This window comes from Thamnophis elegans, chromosome Z (assembly GCF_009769535.1).
Source record: "Thamnophis elegans isolate rThaEle1 chromosome Z, rThaEle1.pri, whole genome shotgun sequence".
In the NCBI taxonomy this organism is placed as follows: domain Eukaryota; kingdom Metazoa; phylum Chordata; class Lepidosauria; order Squamata; family Colubridae; genus Thamnophis; species Thamnophis elegans.
This window is the reverse complement of record NC_045558.1, coordinates 101109139-101128337: the sequence shown is the minus strand read 5'-3', so window position 1 is coordinate 101128337 and position 19199 is coordinate 101109139. Positions and strand designations below refer to the sequence as shown.

The window sequence follows — 19199 nt, the reverse complement described above, 5'->3', positions numbered from 1 at the left end:
TATTGTTTCTATTACTATTACTAGTAATAATAATTACTTTTTTATGTTATAACATAGATCCTTTTTTATTTTGTACGTGAGTTTGGATGAAAAGTTAAAATATTTTACAATATTTACAATATTGACATTCTAAAATTCTGCTAATAACTACAGAATTTTGATTAAACACTTGTTTATAAGCAGATGAAATAAACTTATTGCAACCAAATTTTAAAAAATCCTTATTTTCAATACTTTAAACTTCCTAAATAATCGAATGTTCATACTTTATGTGCATTATATACATATCGCCACACTTAAATATTTATTGAACTAATGCAATGTATCAAGATTTATAACATTACAATAAAATAATAATAATAATATAGAACTAAAAAGGGCTCCTTATAAAGATTCTTTGTCCCAAAGAATCCCTTTGTTGTGATCATTGGTGGTTGATTGGATTTCTTATTTCTCATATAATCACTTGATTATTCACTGCATAAAACCTTGTATATTTAAAGTTTAAATAAAATATTTATACAATAAAGAAAGAAAAAGGAAGGAAGGAGGGAGGGAGGGAGGGAGGGAGGGAGGGAGGGGGTGGGCTATACAGCCTTATGAAGTATGCAATGCTAAGAGAAACAACAATTGACCCCAAATCATCTCATGAATCTTGTAGGCTCAAGATTGAATTGAAATTTTAAGTCCTCTTATCTCATTGTATTACTTTGGTTATGATGAGTTAAAGTAACAAAACTCCTATAGAATACTAAATAGTTTCACGTTAATATAAAGAAAATATGCTAAAATTCATAAATTTCTGCTAGATACATGTCTGTTCAAGACAAAAAGGGCACTGGTACTTACCTGATACGCCTCTTCTCATAATGGGGGGAGGAGTATCCAGAATGGGTTGACCTTTTCCTCTCATGATTGGATGAGTCAGATAAGGTCTTTGGGCAACGCTCCCTGGCCAGCCAATATTCCCCATATTTGACGCTCTATCTGACTCATTGCACCATTCACTCCAGACTCTTAATTCAGTTCTTAGCTATATCGTCTTCGACATCAATATTTATATAACTTCATAAAACAATAAACATAACACTTAGTCGTACAAACATAGTCAGGGAGGGACTGGATACTCCTCCCCCAACTATGAGAAGAGGCGTATTAGGTAAGTACCAACACCCTTTCTCCATAGTGAGGGGGGAGGAGTATCCAGAATGGGACGTACCAAAGCCTGCACGTCCCTAGGGAGGGAGACCCCTGAGGCCCCATGTCTCCCCTTCATGCCAGTTGAGGTGTGGGCCCCGCCCTGTTAACCGCCTGCAATACCCTGTGTCCAAAGAGGCTTCTGCGGAGGCAAAAGAGTCCACTTTATAGTTCCTAGCAAAGGGAGAGGGGAAAGCCCACGTGGCTGCCCTGCAGATTTCGGCCAGGGATGTCTGCGTGGCCCAGGCCGTGGATGTGGCTGCGCTCCGCGTGGAGTGAGCTGTGATATGATTGGTGTCTGTAAGCCCTGCGATTGGTATGCAGTGACAATGCAGGTTTGCAACCACCTGCCTATTGTGGTGGAAGTCGCCTCGTTACCCAGGACCTGGTTGGAAGGAGACAAACAAAGCTTCGAATTTCCTGTTTGGCCTGGTTCTCCTGCGGTAAATCCTCAGAGCCCACCTTACGCCCAGAGTGTGCCACTTCTCCAACGGGTGAGAAGGGTCTGGACAGAAGTTGGGCAAATCAGTTCCTGGGCTCGATGGAAGCAGGGGCCCACCCTGGGGATGAAGGAAGGATCCGTCATAACCCCATCCTGTCTTGGTGGAAGATACCAAGATCATCCATGTGGACAGGGCTTGCAGTTCGTATATCCGCCTGGTGGAGGTGATGGTCACCAGAAAGGCCCCCGTAAGAGTCAGGAACTTAAGGGAAACTGTTCATAAAGGTTCAAATGGAGCGCCTGTTGTAGCGTCCCCTACCCTATGTAAGTCCCAGGAAGGGTACCTGAACACCGTGTGCGGTTTGGGGTTGGAAGCCCCCTTGAGGAATGGCCTGACCATAGGATGGTGAGTCAAGCTCTGGCTCCTGCTACACAGGAAAATGACGAGATGGCTGAAACCTGTCTCCTAATCGTGTTAGGAGCTAACCCTCTGTCCCGGCCTGCCTGGAGAAAGTCCAGAATCTGAGGCACTGAGGCCTGGATAGGATTGTACCCCAGGGAGTTACACCATGAGGCAAAGGCCCACCACATGGAGCCATAGATACGCTCTGTGGAGGGTGTGCGGGCAGTCTGGATAGTCTGCATCATCCTGGGGGGGAAGAGGTCTTTCTCCAGGATGCTCCGCTCAAGAGCCAAGCGGTCAGCTGGAGCCATTGAAGGTCTAGGTGCTCCAGCGACCCCTGGTTGAGGGATATCCTCTCCTGGGGGATTCCCCAGGGCCTCTCCACTGAAAGCGACTGGAGATCTGCAAACCACGGCCTCCAGGACCAGTGAGGCGCCAACAGAACCCCTTCTGCTCCCTCCCGAAGGATTTTCCATATGACCCTGGGGATCAGGGGTAAGGACAGAAAGGCATACCAATGACCCCTGGGCCAGGGGCTTCGCAGAGCGTCCATCCCTTCTGCCCCCGATGTCTGGTACCTGGAGAAGAACCTTGGGAGCTGAACGTTGAGGGGCGTGGAAAATAAGTCGACCTCCGGGCATCCGAAGCACTCTGCCAGCTCCTCGAAAATTGCTGGCTGCAGCTTCCGCTCCAAATTGTCCACCTCGGTCCGGCTGAGCCAGTCGACTCTGATGTTCTCCACCCCTGCTATATGTTCTGCCCTCAGCGAATGCTGTCTAAGATCATAGGCTATCTGAGGTGCTTCTGCGATTTCTCATAGTCAGACATCCCATTTTAAGTTTGTGGTGGGTTCTGGCATGGGGACCGGCCTGTCTGAGCCTTTTTCCCCAGCCATAAGAGTGCTATGATTCTATGGCTAGGATTAGCGCAGAGATATCCTGAATGTAAACACAGACAGAGTTCAATTGTCAGCCACTAGATTGCGTGTAAAGATGAAGTGAGGGAAGCTAAGGCTCACAATAAAGAAAGGCCTGCTGCAAAGGTAAAATAATAATAATAATGATAATAACAACAATAACAACAATAACAACAATAACAACAATAACAACAATAACAACAATAACAACAATAACAACAATAACAACAATAACAACAATAACAACAATAACAACAATAACAACAATAACAACAATAACAACAACAACAACAATAACAATAACAACAATAACAACAATAACAACAATAACAACAATAACAATAATAAAATAAAATACAAAAGGGGGCATCTTCCCACATGTTAAAAACAAGAAAGATTAAAGAAACAATTGGTCCCTTGCTGGGAGAAAGTGGCCAGAAGGTGACATACAGCAGGGGTAAGGCAGAACTATTTAACTCATGTTTGGCATCTGTCTTTACCCAAAGGGATAAAACAGTCCAACCTATCAAGAACAGCACCCCAAAAATCAGATTAGGAACCCAAGATGAGATAGGGAAGAAATGGTAAGTGAGCACCTGTCTACCCTAGCCAAAGTCCAATTCCCAGGACCGGATGGGTTACACCCCAGGGATCTGAAGGAACTGGCAGACGAAATCTCCAAACAACTGAACTATATCTATCAGAGATCCTGGAGTACCGGAGAACTACTATAGGATTGCTGATGTGGTTCCTCTTTTCAGAAAGGGAGAAAAACAGATCAAGAGCCCAAAGCCAACAGGGGTTTGACAAAAACAGATCATGCCAGACTAGCCATATTGCCTTCTTAGATACAGTGACAACACTAGTGGACCATAGGAATGCCATCGATATAGTTAACTTGGACTTCAGCAAGTCCTGATAAGGTAGACCATAACCTACTATTAGATAACGTAGAAGAATGTGGGTTAGACATTGTCACACCAGATGGCTTTGTAACTGGTTGAGCAACCACACACACCTGTACTCCTCGATGGAACTGCCTCTTCATGGAGGTAAGAATGCAGTGGAGTACCCCAAGGCTCTGTGTTGGGCCCAGTACTCTTCAACATCTTCATCAGTGATTTGAATGAGGGTGTTAGGTGTGTAAGCTAACAGTTGGGTTAGCAATATATATGCCATGATAGTAGTACTGTTTCTTTAAGTACTGCTGTTATCTCAAGCGGTCATAAGAAGGAGTCAGAATGACTGTTAGTTCTCTGTTTGTTAAATGCTGATCGGTGGGGGGACTCATCAGATTTGCAGATGACCCCAACCTGGCAGGAACAGCCAACACTCCAGAATACAGGCTAAAGATACAGAAGGATTTTGATACACTTGAACATTGGGCACTGTCTAAGAAAATGAGATTCAATGAAGTAAGATTCTACCTTTAGGCAACGAAAATGAAGTGCACAGGTACAGAATACCTTGCTCCACAGTAGTAACTGTGAAGGGGATCTTGGAGTCCTCGTGGACAACTCTTTAAATATGAGCCAGCAGTGTGCAACAGCTGCCAGAAAGACCAACACAGTTTTTGGCTGCATAAACAGAGGAATAGAATCAAGCTCCCGTGAAGTGTTAATCCCACTTTATAAGGCCTTGGTAAGGCCACACTTGGAATTCTGCATTCAGTTTGGTCACCATGATGTAGAAAGGATGTGGAGACTCTAGAGAAAAGCAACAGAGGGGATCAGGGGACTGGAGGCTAAAGCCTATGAAGAACGGTTGCAGGAACTGGGTAGGTCTAGTTTACTGAAAGAAAGGACTAGGGGAGACGTGATAGCAGTGTTCCAATATCTCTGGGATTGCCACAGAGAAGAGGCAGCCCAACTATCCTTCAAGGCACTTGAGTGCAGAAAAGAAGCAATGGTGGAAACTAATCAAGGAGAGAAGCAACTTAGAACTGAGAAGAAATTTCCTGACAGAAAAAATAATCAGTGGAACAACCTGCCTCCAGATGTTGTGAATGCCCCAACAGTGGAAGTTTTTAAGAAGATGTTGGATAGCCATTTATCTGAAATGGTATAGGGTTTCCTGCCTAGGCAGGGGGTTGGGCTAGAAGACCTGCAAGGTCCCTTCCCACTCTGCTATTGTATTGCATAGTATTGTATTGCATTGTATTTTGCTCTTTGCCTACTCGCCCCCACCCTTGGAAGGCCTTCAGGGGTAATCTCTAACCTGATTGGAGGCTCTTCTGTCCCTCCATTGAGAGCTGCAGCCTTTAGCAGCCAGGCTGATTACTCCTCCCCCTTCTGCTTGTGTTTTTCCAGGCTGCAGGGGGCTGCCGTCTTGGGCCATGTGGGGCCTCTCCTCCCCCTTCTTCCCAAATGGCTCTGCGGAGCAAATACCATAGCCCCGCCCTCAAGAATTAGCCACAAAAAACACAGCTTGTGCTACTAAGAGCTGCTGGCCGGCCTCCTTCTGAGAGCCTTCTCGCCCCCCCCCCCCTCTTTCTCCTACTTAAAGGAGAATTCTTAAGGGGGAAGCCTCTGGAATTCTCCTGTTGCTTGGCAATCAGAAAAGGGGCAGAAACGGGCTTGCATACATCATTAGGCAAGGTTGCTGTAACACCAGAGGACAAGCCGAAGGGGATCCTCCCCTGGGGGGGAGGAGTTCTCAGGTTGGGGGGGGGGTCTTCCTGCAAGCCTTGTCGCAGCTGCCTCTGTGATTCATCTAGGAGGTAGGCTTGGGGGGGGGGGATTGATCCACCACCTGCCTCTTTAACCTCCTTGATAAGCCTCCTTTTGGCCCTTTGCTGCCTCCCCCGCCCTTGGCTAATGCCTCTGCGATGGTTTCTCACCTTTTTAAGGGCTCCTCAGAGCCTCCGGTGGTGGTGTTGCTGGAGGGCTGAGAGCTGGGCTCCTGCTGGCCTCCTCTGAGCTGCAGGGGGCCGCCATCTTGGACCACGTGGTTTCAAGATGGCCCCTGGCTCCAAATTCAAAAGGCTCCTCTTTGCTGGAGCACATGGAAATGGCTTGTGCCTTTGCAGGCTGCCATGTGGCTGCCGCTGCCGCTAGAGGCTGTCTCTCTCGCCTCCCCCTGCCTCCCACAGCTCTTTCTGAGCCTCTCCGGCTCTCACCTTGTTCACTGGTGATAGCTGCCAGCGCAGGCTTTCCAGGGCGTTTTAACAACCCGCGGTTCGTGGCTCAACCCCTGAGGGGAGCGGAGGAGCGCTCCTGCTCCTGAGAAGCCTCTGCTTGCCTCTGAGAAGCCTGTGCCCTGTCCTCCTGCTTGCTCGGCAAAGGTCCTCACTGAATGACTCCGTCTCACTCAGTGGCCAGGACAGCGTGCCGCCACAGGGGGCTTGTGGCAGTCCAGTCCTTGCAGGAGGAGGCTGTGCATGATGTAGGGAGGCAGGATTCGCCAGGTCCAATTTTCCTTAATCCTTTATAAATTACTAGAGGTCCAGAGTGATGCAAGCTTTCCAGTGAGTGGATGAGTCAAAAATGGGGAATATCGGCTGGCCAGGGGGTGTTGCCCAAAGAGCTTATCTGACTCATCCAATCATGAGAGGACAAGATCAACCCATTCTGGATACTTCTCCCCCCTCACTATGGAGAAAAAGTAATTACAGAAAATATAATTAATTTAAACTAATTTAAACCTGACACGTTATCCACTGCAACCTATGGCCTCCCTACTCTCTACTCAGAACACAGGTATTAGTATTTCAGTTACTAAGTTATCTATTTCTAGGAAAAGACACAACAAAAGCAACTTCATTCACAGTCCTCTCCCTGTGTGTGTGTGTGTATTTGTGCACACTTGTGTTTGTCTCTATGTGCACAATTTTGGATTGTTGTCATTTGAGAGCTTCCTGTGCAAACAGAACCCTGAAATATGAGATCCAGATGTACCACTGGTCTCACCTAGCTGAAGGTGTGATTTGAGACATGTGAAACTCTTTCTATGTCTTTGCTAAGTTACAGTACTTACTCACTGTGCTTTCTGAAATTGAAACTGTACAGGACCCTTCTTCCAAATGTGAGAAGATTAAAATTCCAGAACACAACAGAAAGTTGCACATCAAAATGAACACACCCCATTAAATTATCCTTAATGAAAATGGACTGTCCTTCTTAAAGCAACTGCAGCTATCATTTTCTTATTAATTTTGTATACTGGTGGAATCACTTATCTTTGCTACCACTTTGCAAATGTTAGCGCACTTGCACTGCATGTGCAGAAGGTTGCATATTACGTCGGGGTGGTGGCGGGGGGGCGGAGCCTCCAGCCTCCACCACTGACGGTTCACCCAAACCGGTAACAATCAGCTGAATACCATACCACTGATTCTATCATAGTCACATGCTACTCAAATGAACCAAACAAAACAAACCCTCAGCCTTCAACCACATTTCAATTCATGAGGCAGTGGTAAAAGCCACTATATGACAGAAAAAATTTATGAAAAGATCAGTAAGTTAAGTGCATACATTTTTTTCAAAGGTTGCTGAACAGTCCCCTCACCTCACGCTGGAACTGATTCAACTGCTGCTGGAGGTTGGCTTTCTCGCTCTTCAGAAGAGAAGTCTCCTTGGATTCATAAGCTGGGAACAGACGTTCTTCTCCAAAGTCACTGATCAATGGAAACTGCAAACCAGATATAAAAAAATGCATGTCTATATGTGTATATATATGATAATATTGTGAGTTTATGTATCTATATGTACACAAACACACACACATTTCACTATATTTGCACAAAATGGGAAGTAATAACATGTAAATCTGCATGTAAGATCTGAATATCCAAGATATCCTCAATAGGAGGGATGCGGGAGACCCCTTGCAGGGTAGGGCTGAGGATTATGCTCAATTCTTGGCGGACAAAGTAGCTCGGTTTCGATCGGACTTGGACTCCACCGCAGTAGGTCCAGCTGAGTCACAGGAGGATCATTTGTTACATCAGCTCTGGGTTGAGTTCCAGGAAGTTGCCTCTGGGGATGTGGACAAGGCCATTCAAGCTGTAAGTGCCTCCACTTGTATTTTGGACCCGTGTCCCTCCTGGCTGGTGGCTAACAGCAGGGAGGTGACGCATGGCTGGATCCAGGCGGTTGTCACCGCCTCTCTTCGGGAGGGGCACTTCCCCGCCGTACTTAAAACGGCGGTGGTGAGACCCCTCCTGAAGAAACCATCGTTAGATCCAGCCATCTTAAACAACTTTCGTCCTGTCTCCAACCTTCCCTTTATCGGGAAGGTTGTCGAGAAAGTGGTGGCCTTTCAGCTTCAACGGGCCTTGGAGGAAACTAGCTATCTTGACCCCTTCCAGTCCGGCTTCAGACCTGGTTACAGCACAGAAACCGCTTTGGTCGCATTGACCGATGATCTCTGGAGGGCCAGAGATGGAGGCTATGCGTCCATCCTGGTTCTCCTTGACCTCTCAGCGGCTTTCGATACCATCGACCATGGTATCCTTCTGCGACGACTGCGGGAGGTGGGAGTGGGAGGCACTGTTCTGCGGTGGTTCTCCTCCTACCTCTCGGACAGGTCGCAGTCGGTGTTGGTCGGGGGGCAGAGATCGTCCCTGAGGCCCCTAACATGTGGGGTACCTCAGGGTTCGGTCCTATCCCCCCTACTATTTAACATATACATGAAACCGCTGGGCGAGATCATTCGGAGGCACGGGATAAAATACCATCAATATGCGGACGATACGCAATTGTATCTGTCCGCCCCGTGCCAACTCAATGAAGCGGTGGACGTGATGAACCAGGGTTTGGAGGCCGTTAAGAACTGGATGAGTGCTAACAAACTGGTACTCAACCCGGATAAGACCGAGTGGCTGTTGTGCTTCCCCCCCAATAATTTGGCTAATACACCAACGCTTAGGCTGGGGGGTCAAATTTTATACCCCTCAGATAGGGTCCGCAACTTAGGAGTCCTCCTGGATCCACAGCTGACTTTTGATCACCAGCTGTCGGCTGTGACCAGGGGGGCATTTGCCCAGGTTCGCCTGGTCCGCCAGTTGCGGCCCTACCTAGACCGGGGGGCTCTCACAACAGTCACTCGAGCCCTTGTGATCTCTAGACTGGAATACTGCAATGGGCTCTACATGGGGTTGCCCCTGAGGTGCATCCGGCGACTACAGCTAGTCCAAAATGCAGCCGCGCGAGTGATAGTGGGCGCACCGCGGTTCGCCCACGTTACACCTGTCCTCCGCGAGCTGCACTGGCTACCTGTTGGTCTCCGGGTGCGCTTCAGGATACTGATGACCATCTTTAAAGCACTCCATGGTAGTGGATCTGGGTACTTGAGAGACCGCCTTCTGCCGATTACCTCCCTAAATCGACCAATTAGATCGCACAGATTGGGCCTCCTCCGAATCCCATCTGCCAGTCAATGTCGACTGGCGACCACACGGAGGAGAGCCTTTTCTGTTGCTGCCCCGACCCTGTGGAACGAGCTCCCCATGGAGATCCGTACCCTCACCACTATCCAGACCTTCCGCGCAGCCCTCAAGATCTGGCTCTCCCAGCAGGCCTGGGGATAGGTTCCAATTACCCGCCCGAGTGTTTGATTGCTGAATGAAAGTTGTGTTTTATTATTTTTTCTTTGTGCACATATTGTTTGTTTCTGACCTTGCACCCCCCTCCCCTGTGGTTGTAAGCCGCCCTGAGTCCCCTCAGGGAAAAGGGCGGCATATAAATCCCAATAAACCTTAAACCTTAAACCTTAAGAGTTACAATGCTAGCTGCTAAAATAAAGACAGAAAAATGATACAGAAAAAAGAGTTATCCGGCCTGGACTAAGTAGATTTTTAAAAAATCAAACACTGGGTAAAATATAAATATATTCAATGCTTCAATTGTCTTTCCATGAAATTTCTAATTGAAGTTGATAGTAATCTGTGGGCCACAATATGAGAGCTATTGGTTTAAGAAGGAGGTTCTCTATTTAGGTAGTTACTTTTATTTTATTTAAAATAAAAAAACCAGACAAAAGGAAGGAAGTGTTGCAAAACATCTGAACAGATTTATAACAAGTCAGCATTGGCAGCAATATGGCATTTTTCCTAGGTAAAAAAATAAAATAGACTGGCTAATGCCTAGTTAGCACATTGGTCCATCTAGCAACTACCCACCCTTGGCATGATCAAATGGTCCACAGAGGTGTTTAAAAAAGAATAAATGAATTAAAGGCTACTCTAGCCTTCTTTATCTTTACATCCTACAGAGGTATTAGAATATAACTTCCCAAAACTAATCTGGCTGAAATTTCTGAAACTGCAGTCTCAATACAGGCAGTTGGAGAAAATTGTCCTAGCATAACAGGAACCAACACATTAAAAAGTAGGAGGGACGCGCTCAGCTCCTATTGTGTGAGGTCAACGTTCTGTAGCAACAGGTAATTACATACATTCCTGCCCATGTTAGGAGCAACATCCCCCCCCCCCCCGAATTGATATATGCTATTTTTCTGACTGGTCTTACTTTAGACAGCAACCACTCACCTTGATCTCATACATCTTTAGCTTCCGTTTGAGGTTAGTGTTCTCCCGCTCTAGCCCTGTCAAGCGATTCTTGATGTCATCATATGCTGTGATGAAAGCAAAGTGAGAGGCAGAACACATCTCACTGGAGAGGTCAGTGTTCGGACTGTCCAACCATTCATCATCCTGCACCAAGGCATCTTGGGTAAGGATGCTGATGTCATCCTCAAACATGGAGTCCATGACACAGTCTGGAAGGAGTGAGCATTTAGCAGGAAATATCAATGCATGGCCAAATCTAGCTGTAGGAGGTGACAAGAAAGAAGAACAATAAGGGAAATAGCAAAATACTTTTTTTCTACCATTCCACTTCTTTTAAGCATCTTCTTATCGTTTTTGTTATAAGCTGAGCAAAAGATCTGTATATTTGTAAATGAATTTTAATTGTTGAAAGCTATTCTGTGGGACAATATGTGTTTGGAATCCAGGATAAAGTCTAATAAAGAAATGGTGCAAATACGCAGCTTAATAATGATAATGCAATACCAGAGGATGCTTCATAATGTCTTCATAGTTTAGTGGCATTTTAAACTATATGTTAATTTTTATCTCCCACAAGATAATATATTTTAATGAATATTAAAGGCTACTCTTTAGAAATTATATCAACATTTTTATTCAGACTTTGTTTACATCTTCTGATTATAGACTATGTGCTTCCTATTGATAGCATATCATTTTTGTTTTAAAAATTTATGCTATACTAGTGTCATACTCCAGTACATATTTGTGTTTCTAACCCTTCATTTCTAAGTATGCTCAAGAATTGTGGTGGATTGCTCTCCCCCAGCTGCATCTACCAATTATGCTGTCTCACCCATCACATATTGCAGCAGTTTAGAAGTGCCTATTATGCTTATTGATGTGTGCTTGGAAGGAAGCTAAGCACAAATTGACCAGACAGGACTTGCTTGGCATCATCTTATGTCCTTCCCACCTGTTTTCAGGGAGCACGAAGTTTGTCAGAAACAATCTTACTATAACTCTCATTCCCATCCCCCACAAGTCTTATGTCAGAGAATGCCTGGACCTTTATTCACCAAGGATCCAGATCTAACTTGTGCCATTATATACTGTCCTGAATGACACCTGGGTCTAACTCTCTACCAGGCCACTTTATACCCATTAGCAGATTCTTCTAAGTCACCCCTCAAAAGTGAAAGAAAAATCTGCAACTCAAATGCTGCATTGAATTTCTCAGTATAAGTATTGGAAAGAAGAAAGTGCGTTAGTCAAGCCCAACACAGAGATGGTCTGTTGAAAGAACTGAACAACTTTGGACATGGGCACAGAACGTGACAACCCCACAGAAAAGGAAAAGAAATGGGGAAGGTGAATGGGAAGAAGAACAATAGCAAGATAAAATCAGGTACTGAGGAAAAGTGGGTGTCAAAACTGCTGCAGCAACTTGCACATCATAGCAGGCTTTTTCTAATAGCTAATGTGGGCGTGTTGAGAAAGAAATGAGACTACAAAAATCATTCATTATTTTTAAAAAGCAGAATAATTTTTTTACAGTTCCGAATGCTCTTATTCTCCCATATAAAGGAACAAAAATAGATAAAAGGTAACTATTGGCTCTTTAGGAAATAAAAAGCACAGGAAACTACTTGTATAGACTCAAACCACTGACCTATCCACTTCAATTTTCTGCATTCAGACGAGATAGAACGTGATGGATCACCTTCTATCTCGTCTGAATAGAGATCAATAGTTCACTACAGATCTCTAGATGATCTGCAATGCCCAAAACTCATCTGATTCTCAGTTACCAAACAATAGCAACGATAAAAAAACCCATTTATCCTACTTCCTATAATGTTAATATTATCCTATAAAGTAACTGAAAGAAAATACAGAGAAAAATTAAGGTAGACTATTTCCCTGGTCAAGAGAGGTATTTTTCTGCATCTAAATTAATTTACTGATTATATAGGTTATAATTAAAATAAATACAAGCATTATTATTACTGCTCCCCACCTATTTCCAGAACTCTGGAAATATACATATAGATTTCTCCAGTAGTGGGATTCAAATAATTTAAATATCAATTTGGTCAGGGGATGTGACAGGCAGTGCTTGACCTCCTGTAGCTCCCTGGGAGCAAAAACAGGCTGTACCCTATTTTGGGCCTAGTAGGCCTCTCTGCAGCCTCCTAGGAACAAAAACAGGCTGCGGAGGGGAGGTGTCACACTGCACCCACACACACACAGTTTTGGGCCTTGTAGGCCTCCCTGCATTTACCTGCGAGCCATGGGGTGCATGTGGACTCCTGAAAGAGGAGGGGCCAGCCAGCAATTTAACAACTGGTTCGGCCGAAGTGGTGTGAACCAGTTGAATCCCACCACTGGAGTTCTCCTATTTTGTATAAAACAATCCTATCGTATCGTATAGGCTGGCCTAAGGGAGAATGCTTCCTCTACCAGTTTCCTAAAACTCTACGGTTTCACCTAGAACTGTTCACTCTTGCCTTGTGTTTTCTTCATGTATCTATATGAGGTCTTCACCCAAGGCATGAAAATCAATATTTCTCTTTCTAGGAACTCACCTCAGCCTAGCGGCAAAGAGTCAAAAGATAATAATTTACTCTTTTTACAGATATTGAAGCAGCTTTAATAATGGGGGGAAATCAGCTATTATATACGGGCTCTAGAAATCAATCTACATTTATAGAATAGAGTAGAATTCTTTATTGGCCAAGTGTGATTGGACACACAAAGAATTTGTCTCCAATACATAAGCTCTCAGTGTATATACAAGCAACAAGTGATACATCATGATCATAATCATCATAAAAATACATTACATTATAAATCATGATATATTTTGTGACCGTCAAAGGATACTAAATAACTAATCAACATAAATCATACTAGGATACTGAATAAGACAATTAATATAAAATTAACATAAAAAACAAGCAAGAAAGTTATAATCATAAGAAGATAAGGAAACAGATAATAGGAAAAATGAGAATAAAAATAGCAATACAGCCCTACTAGGTAGTTTGAAAGTATTGTGGGAATTAGTTGTTTGGCATGGGGGAGGGAAGAAAATTGCCCTTGTGCCCAATTGTTTTGGCTTGTAATGCCCTATGGTGTTGTCTTGATGGAAGAAGTTGAAACAGTTTAGATCCAGGATGTGAGGGATCTGTAGATATTATCACAGCTCTCTTTCTGGCTCGTGCAATATACAGGTCCTCAATGTAAGGCAGGCTGGTAGCAATTATTTTTTTCTGCAATTCTAACTATACATTGAAGTCTGTATCTGTCTTGTTCGGTTGCAGTGCCAAACCAGACCATTTTAGAATGCAAATTACAGACTCAACAATTCCTTTGTAGAACAGTATCAGCAGCTCTTTAGGCAGTCTGAGCTTTCTGAGTTGGCACAGGGGGAACATTTTTTGTTGTGCTTTTCTGATGACATTTTTGAAGTTAGGTGTCCTAACATCAACATCTTTACTCTTGAGATACTATAGAACCTAGAAACTTTGAAGGTCCCTACTGTTGATACTATGTTGTCTAGTATTGTAAGAGGTGGTAGAATAGGAGGACTTCTCCTTAAATCTATAATCATTTTTACAGTTTTGAGTATGTTCAATACAAAACTGTTCCAGCTACACCACAAGGTTAGTTGTTCAACTTCCCATCTGTATGCAGATTTGTCATTGTCTCAAATGAGACCAATCACTGTTGTATCATCTGCAAACTTCAGTACTTTAACAAAGAGATCCTTTGTTAAAGTTGATATAGAGAAGTGGAGAGAGAATACAGCCCTGGGAGGCCCCTGTGGTATCTGATATGATTTTGCCTAGCTTTACCTGTTTCCTGTCTGTTAGAAAGTTTATGATCCACATACAAGCTGAATCAGTTCAGTTAGACGAATATCTGGAATGATGGCATTAATGCTGAGCTGAAGTCTACAAAAAGAATCCTTGCATAGGTCCTTGGAGGTTCAAGGTGTTGTGGGATGTAGTTCAGAGCCATACTAACAGCATCATCCGCTGATCTATTGGTTCAATAGGCAAATTGCAAGGAGTCTAACAGCGGATGCGTGAAGGTTTTCAGGTGGGCCAGCACTAACCTTTCAAAGATTTTTATAACTATGGGTGACAGAGCAACAGGTCTGTAGTTATTTAGATCCTTAATGGAGGGTTTCTTCAGCACTGAAATGACAGTGGAGCATTTGAAGCAAGAAGGAACATAACATATCTCTAGATACAGGTGAAGATGAGGGCCAGTTGGTCAGCAGAAGCTTTCAAGCAAAAAGCAGTTACTTTGTCTGGGACGGGTGCTTTTTCAAGTGTTTGTCTGCATATCTTGACCTTGCATATCATTTTCGCTAATCACCAGAGGTAGGGGGCCCAAAGGTATGGGGTCAGTTGTAGGAGGCTTGGCTGTTGTTGGTCTATCTGAGATGGAGGTTATATGTGACAGTGGTTTCCTCTCAAATCTACAGTAAAACATAACCAGATCATCTGTCAGTTGTTGATTCCCTTCAGCATGGAAAGGTTGCTGTAAACAGTGATATTTTTAAGCATTTTCCATACATTTGTTGGTTAATTTGTTAACAACTGATTCCTCTGATTTTCAGAGTAACTGATTTTTGCTGCTCTGATCTCCCTTGTTAATACATTTCTGGCCTGATTGTACAGCATTCTATGGCACAATGTATCTGCTTGAGTTTAGCTGTGAACTAAGGTCTGTTGGTTCTATATATTTGCAGGTTTCTGGTTGGCACACAAAGGTCTTCATAAAAACTAACACATGATTTTCAGTATCTGTAAGTTCATCCAAGTCTGTAGAGGTATGTTCGAAAACATTGCAATCTGTGCAATCAAGGCAAGCGTGTAGCTTTAACTTTGCCTCCTCAGTTCAAGGCTTCATTGATTTAATTGTTGGTTTATGGTTTTAAGCCTTTGTCTATAAACAGGTACAAGGTGAATCATAACAATCATCAGAGTGTCCCACAAATGCTCATGGTAAAGACCGATAAGCATCTTTTAATGTTGTGTAGCAGTGGTCTAAAGTATTCTTGCCTCTAATAAGATAGTTGACCATGCTGAAAGTATCTTGGTAGCTCTTGGCTTAAGTTAGCACTGTTGAAATCTCCTAGCACAATGTGGAGCGAATCTGGGTATTTATCTTCAGCCTACATAATCTGGTCAGCTAGAGTTTGTAATACATTGTTTATGCAAGCTTGGACAGGAATATACGTTGCAAATAGAATGAGAAAAACTCTTAAATAATTAACATCTCTAAATCCACATCACCAAATATCTTTTATTTATTTTTAAATATCACATTGGTTTTAAGTACTACCTTTCTCTTTCTCTTGCATTTATGTGATAACAAATTTCTTGTCATTCATTTCTTGACCTTGAAAGTGGAAAGCACTGTGTTGACAGATGTGGTCTTTGATCTAGCTTTTCCAATTTCGGTGGTCACAATTACAAGAAAGGACCAGACAATATGGTTATTTGAAAATGATGTAAAAACGGCTATTCTGAGACAGCCTTTAAACCAAAACTACTTCTTTTGTCCTGAGAAATTATGCATATGCTATCAGAGCTGACACAAAATATTGAGCATTTTAACCACAATAGGACTTAAATTACTGCTTCAGATTATAATGTAGAAAGTCTATGTGTATGTTTACATGCACATAATGGTATGGGAGTGATTGTATTTTCTCTGGTTATGTTCCTTTCCTAATCATTTGGTTTACAGTGTAAATTTTAGAAAGCAAATGCAGATGTGCACTCCAATTCCTGTAGCTGGCCTAAGAATGTTTGTTGCCGGAACAGGATAACAAGATGGAGCCACTTCCCTTTTTTGCCCTTGATAAAAGCTAACTGGAGAAGTGACTGAATTTCCTTTCAAGCCTATTGGTAAGGTGGCATTCCCATTACACTTGCAGATGGCTGCCCAGCTGAAGGGCACTGAAGGCCTTTTGTTTCAATATCTTGTGGACATCTTCCAATACCTGTCCTCTAAAGCAACTGTTTGCTCATTGCTACATGGGAAGAAGACAAAAGAGGCCAGAGAAAGAATATGTGGCTGTTTTTCATAGCCCTGCAGTTAAAGGTAAATGCATGTTATTTTAGTCTCACCCTTACAATGGCTGTGAACTAACGGCACACATTTGGTTTATCGCTAATAACAGCTTTAGACGAAGGACAGCAGCGGCAGGGGTGTCATTTGCAGGGAAAAAAGAACAAGAAAGGTTCCTTTTAATGATTTTTCAGTTTATGCTAAAATAAAAGTCCAGTCTGGTCCGTGTAACCGGTCCTATTATAAGAATACAATTAAAGAAGAATGTTAAACAATTAGTTCAAAGTAGTCCTCCTTTCAATACCTGGCATTATTTGTTTGCTAAATAAATAAATAATGTACAATATTTATAGACATTTAAATTTTTGTGTGTGTCTCATTTCAAATCTTTAGACAGTTCCTATTCAAATTGAAAAGCACATTTATCGATACTTACATTTGCCTTGTTATGTAATATATAGTATGAATAGAAGCCATTCTTGCTTAAATTTAATTAAACTTCTATTGTGAATATATGCTGTTAATTTTGCCCTTAGTGCATATTCTCCTAGTTTAATGTCCCAGTCTGATATCTTGGTAACGTATCTCTTTCTAATGTGCTAAATGTTTCCTTCCACTTTAAACATGTATCTTAGTAAATTATATTTTGTTTTATGTTTTGGAATTATGCCTAGTGAGAATTGCAGTTTCATTTTATATTTAATTTCTCTGAATAGTGCTTTATATTTCTGTCATACTTTTCGGGGTGGGCATATGGGTTACATGTCTGCGACACAAGTATGTTCCCCCTATTTTATAGCATTTTCAACTTTAATTACTGTACAATTTATCTATGTTGGTAATTACTGACAGTTGTATACCACCTATATTTTATACAATTTTTTCATAAGTTATAACTTGGAACAAATTTTATACATTTCATAATTTTTCCCATTGTTGTTTTGTGACTGTTTCTTTAAAGTTTTGCAACTAATTTATTATGTAGGGTTTTTAAATTTTGCTCTGTCTCCATGCCATATCTGAGTAACAGTTTTTATACAGGTAGTCATCAGCTTAAAGCCATTTGTGAAGCAACAGCAGTGAAAATAAAGACTTAAATCAGATCCTTGCATTTACAACTGTTGCAGCATCCCAATGGATATATGATCAAACTTTGAGCACTTAGCAACCGGAGTGTATTTAAAAGTGTTGCAGCATCCCAAAGACATATGATCATATTTGTCACCTTTCCAGCTAGTTTCTGACAAGCATAGTCAATAGGGGAAGTTGGATTTGGTTAATGACCACATGATGCTCTTAACTTTAGTAATTTGCTTAACGGAGGCAGAAAAGATTGTAAAATCTTAAAACATCTTACTCAGCAATGGAAATTCTGGTTCTAATTGTGGTCATAAGTTGAGGACTAACCTGTATATGCTCTAATACATGCTGTTGATTGTATATGAGCATTCCAATTTCATAACATTTTCTTAGAAGCTGTCCCCTATTTTTGAGATCAGTTTTTATTTTTCTAGCAATCTGTAGATACATCAACAATGGTATGTTCTAGCTTCACCAAGTAGTTCTTGGTATGTTTTTGATCTGTTCATGGAGTCTAAATGAATACTGTAGTTGCATTTTTCTTACTATAGTTGTCTTCAAAATTAAAGCAAATTTAAAGGAGAGGCTACCAGTAAGATTGTTTGAATTATTTTTTTTTCTCATAAGATTTCACACTTTTGATCAAACTTTGCATTATATTTTTTAAAACATTTTTGTTCTCTTTATTGTCCCTGTACCATAAGTATCTATAAAATTAGCTACACCAACTTCTCGTAATGTTGATGTTTTACTATTTGAGGATTTTATTTCTGTTAGCAATCACAAATAGTTTATCCTGTAATATAGTTTTGGAAGAACAAGATTTACTTCTATCTTATGATTCTTACAAAATTTGGAATTTGACTCGAGTTTTTTTCCTTCACTCCATGTAAATTTACCAACAGCTTTTCTTTTTCTAACCATTCTTAACAATACATTCTTATTAATTAAAGATCAGATGGTTGAACAGTCCATGTCTATTTATTGAGATTTATTATCACAACATTTTTTTAAAAAAAAAAAGAAGATGTAGTGAAATGTAATCAGAAATCATTAGGAAGGGTGGGCCCATTCCCAGAGGGCAAAGAGACAGCAGAGCTTGGAATGTCTGGCAGGCAGGAAGACAGCAAGATTGAGCCCTCCCTTATAAGTCACAGAATATACTTTGTAATTATGGCAGATAATTGCTTTAGTCTGGCAAGATTCTGTTGGTAGGAGAGAAACAATAAAGGAACTACCAGTTCTCAGAACTCCAAGTGTTGTTCTTGATTCTATTGGCTGGGCACGAACTGAAACCAAGCAACTTGCCCAAGTGTGTGTGTGTGTGTGTGTGTGTGTTTTGAATATTAACCCTCCATGTTTCAGCTCAGGTAACTTATCTAAAGCTACATTGCACAGAGTTATTTTGGTTGCATTTGCAGATGGCAATAGAGGTGAGGTAGTAATGGAAGGGGAAAGAGTTACGGTAATTCTAAAAACTGAAGCTGTTCAAATTAAATCAACTGGCAGTCAACAGCTATCTAGATTTGCACACCCAACCAGCTAATTCAATATGCTACAGTTCAAGGTCATTCCA

The 19199-nt window shown here is 42.2% G+C and overlaps 1 protein-coding gene across 3 annotated transcripts in view; it reads right to left on the bottom strand.

The window, feature by feature from the left end:
* The window catches only part of TBKBP1 (TBK1 binding protein 1), a 74947-nt gene that overhangs the window by 49436 nt on the left and 6312 nt on the right, over positions 1–19199 (bottom strand). For 2 of the 3 annotated variants that reach the window (XM_032237531.1, XM_032237534.1), the window contains exons 2-3: positions 10451–10727; positions 7468–7590 (exon numbers count right to left, since the gene is read on the bottom strand). In XM_032237531.1, coding sequence (XP_032093422.1) covers positions 7468–7590; positions 10451–10727 — 400 coding nt within the window. Of the gene's footprint in view, positions 1–7467; positions 7591–10450; positions 10732–19199 lie in introns of all 3 variants that reach the window. The other variant, XM_032237532.1, reaches the window with a different exon arrangement.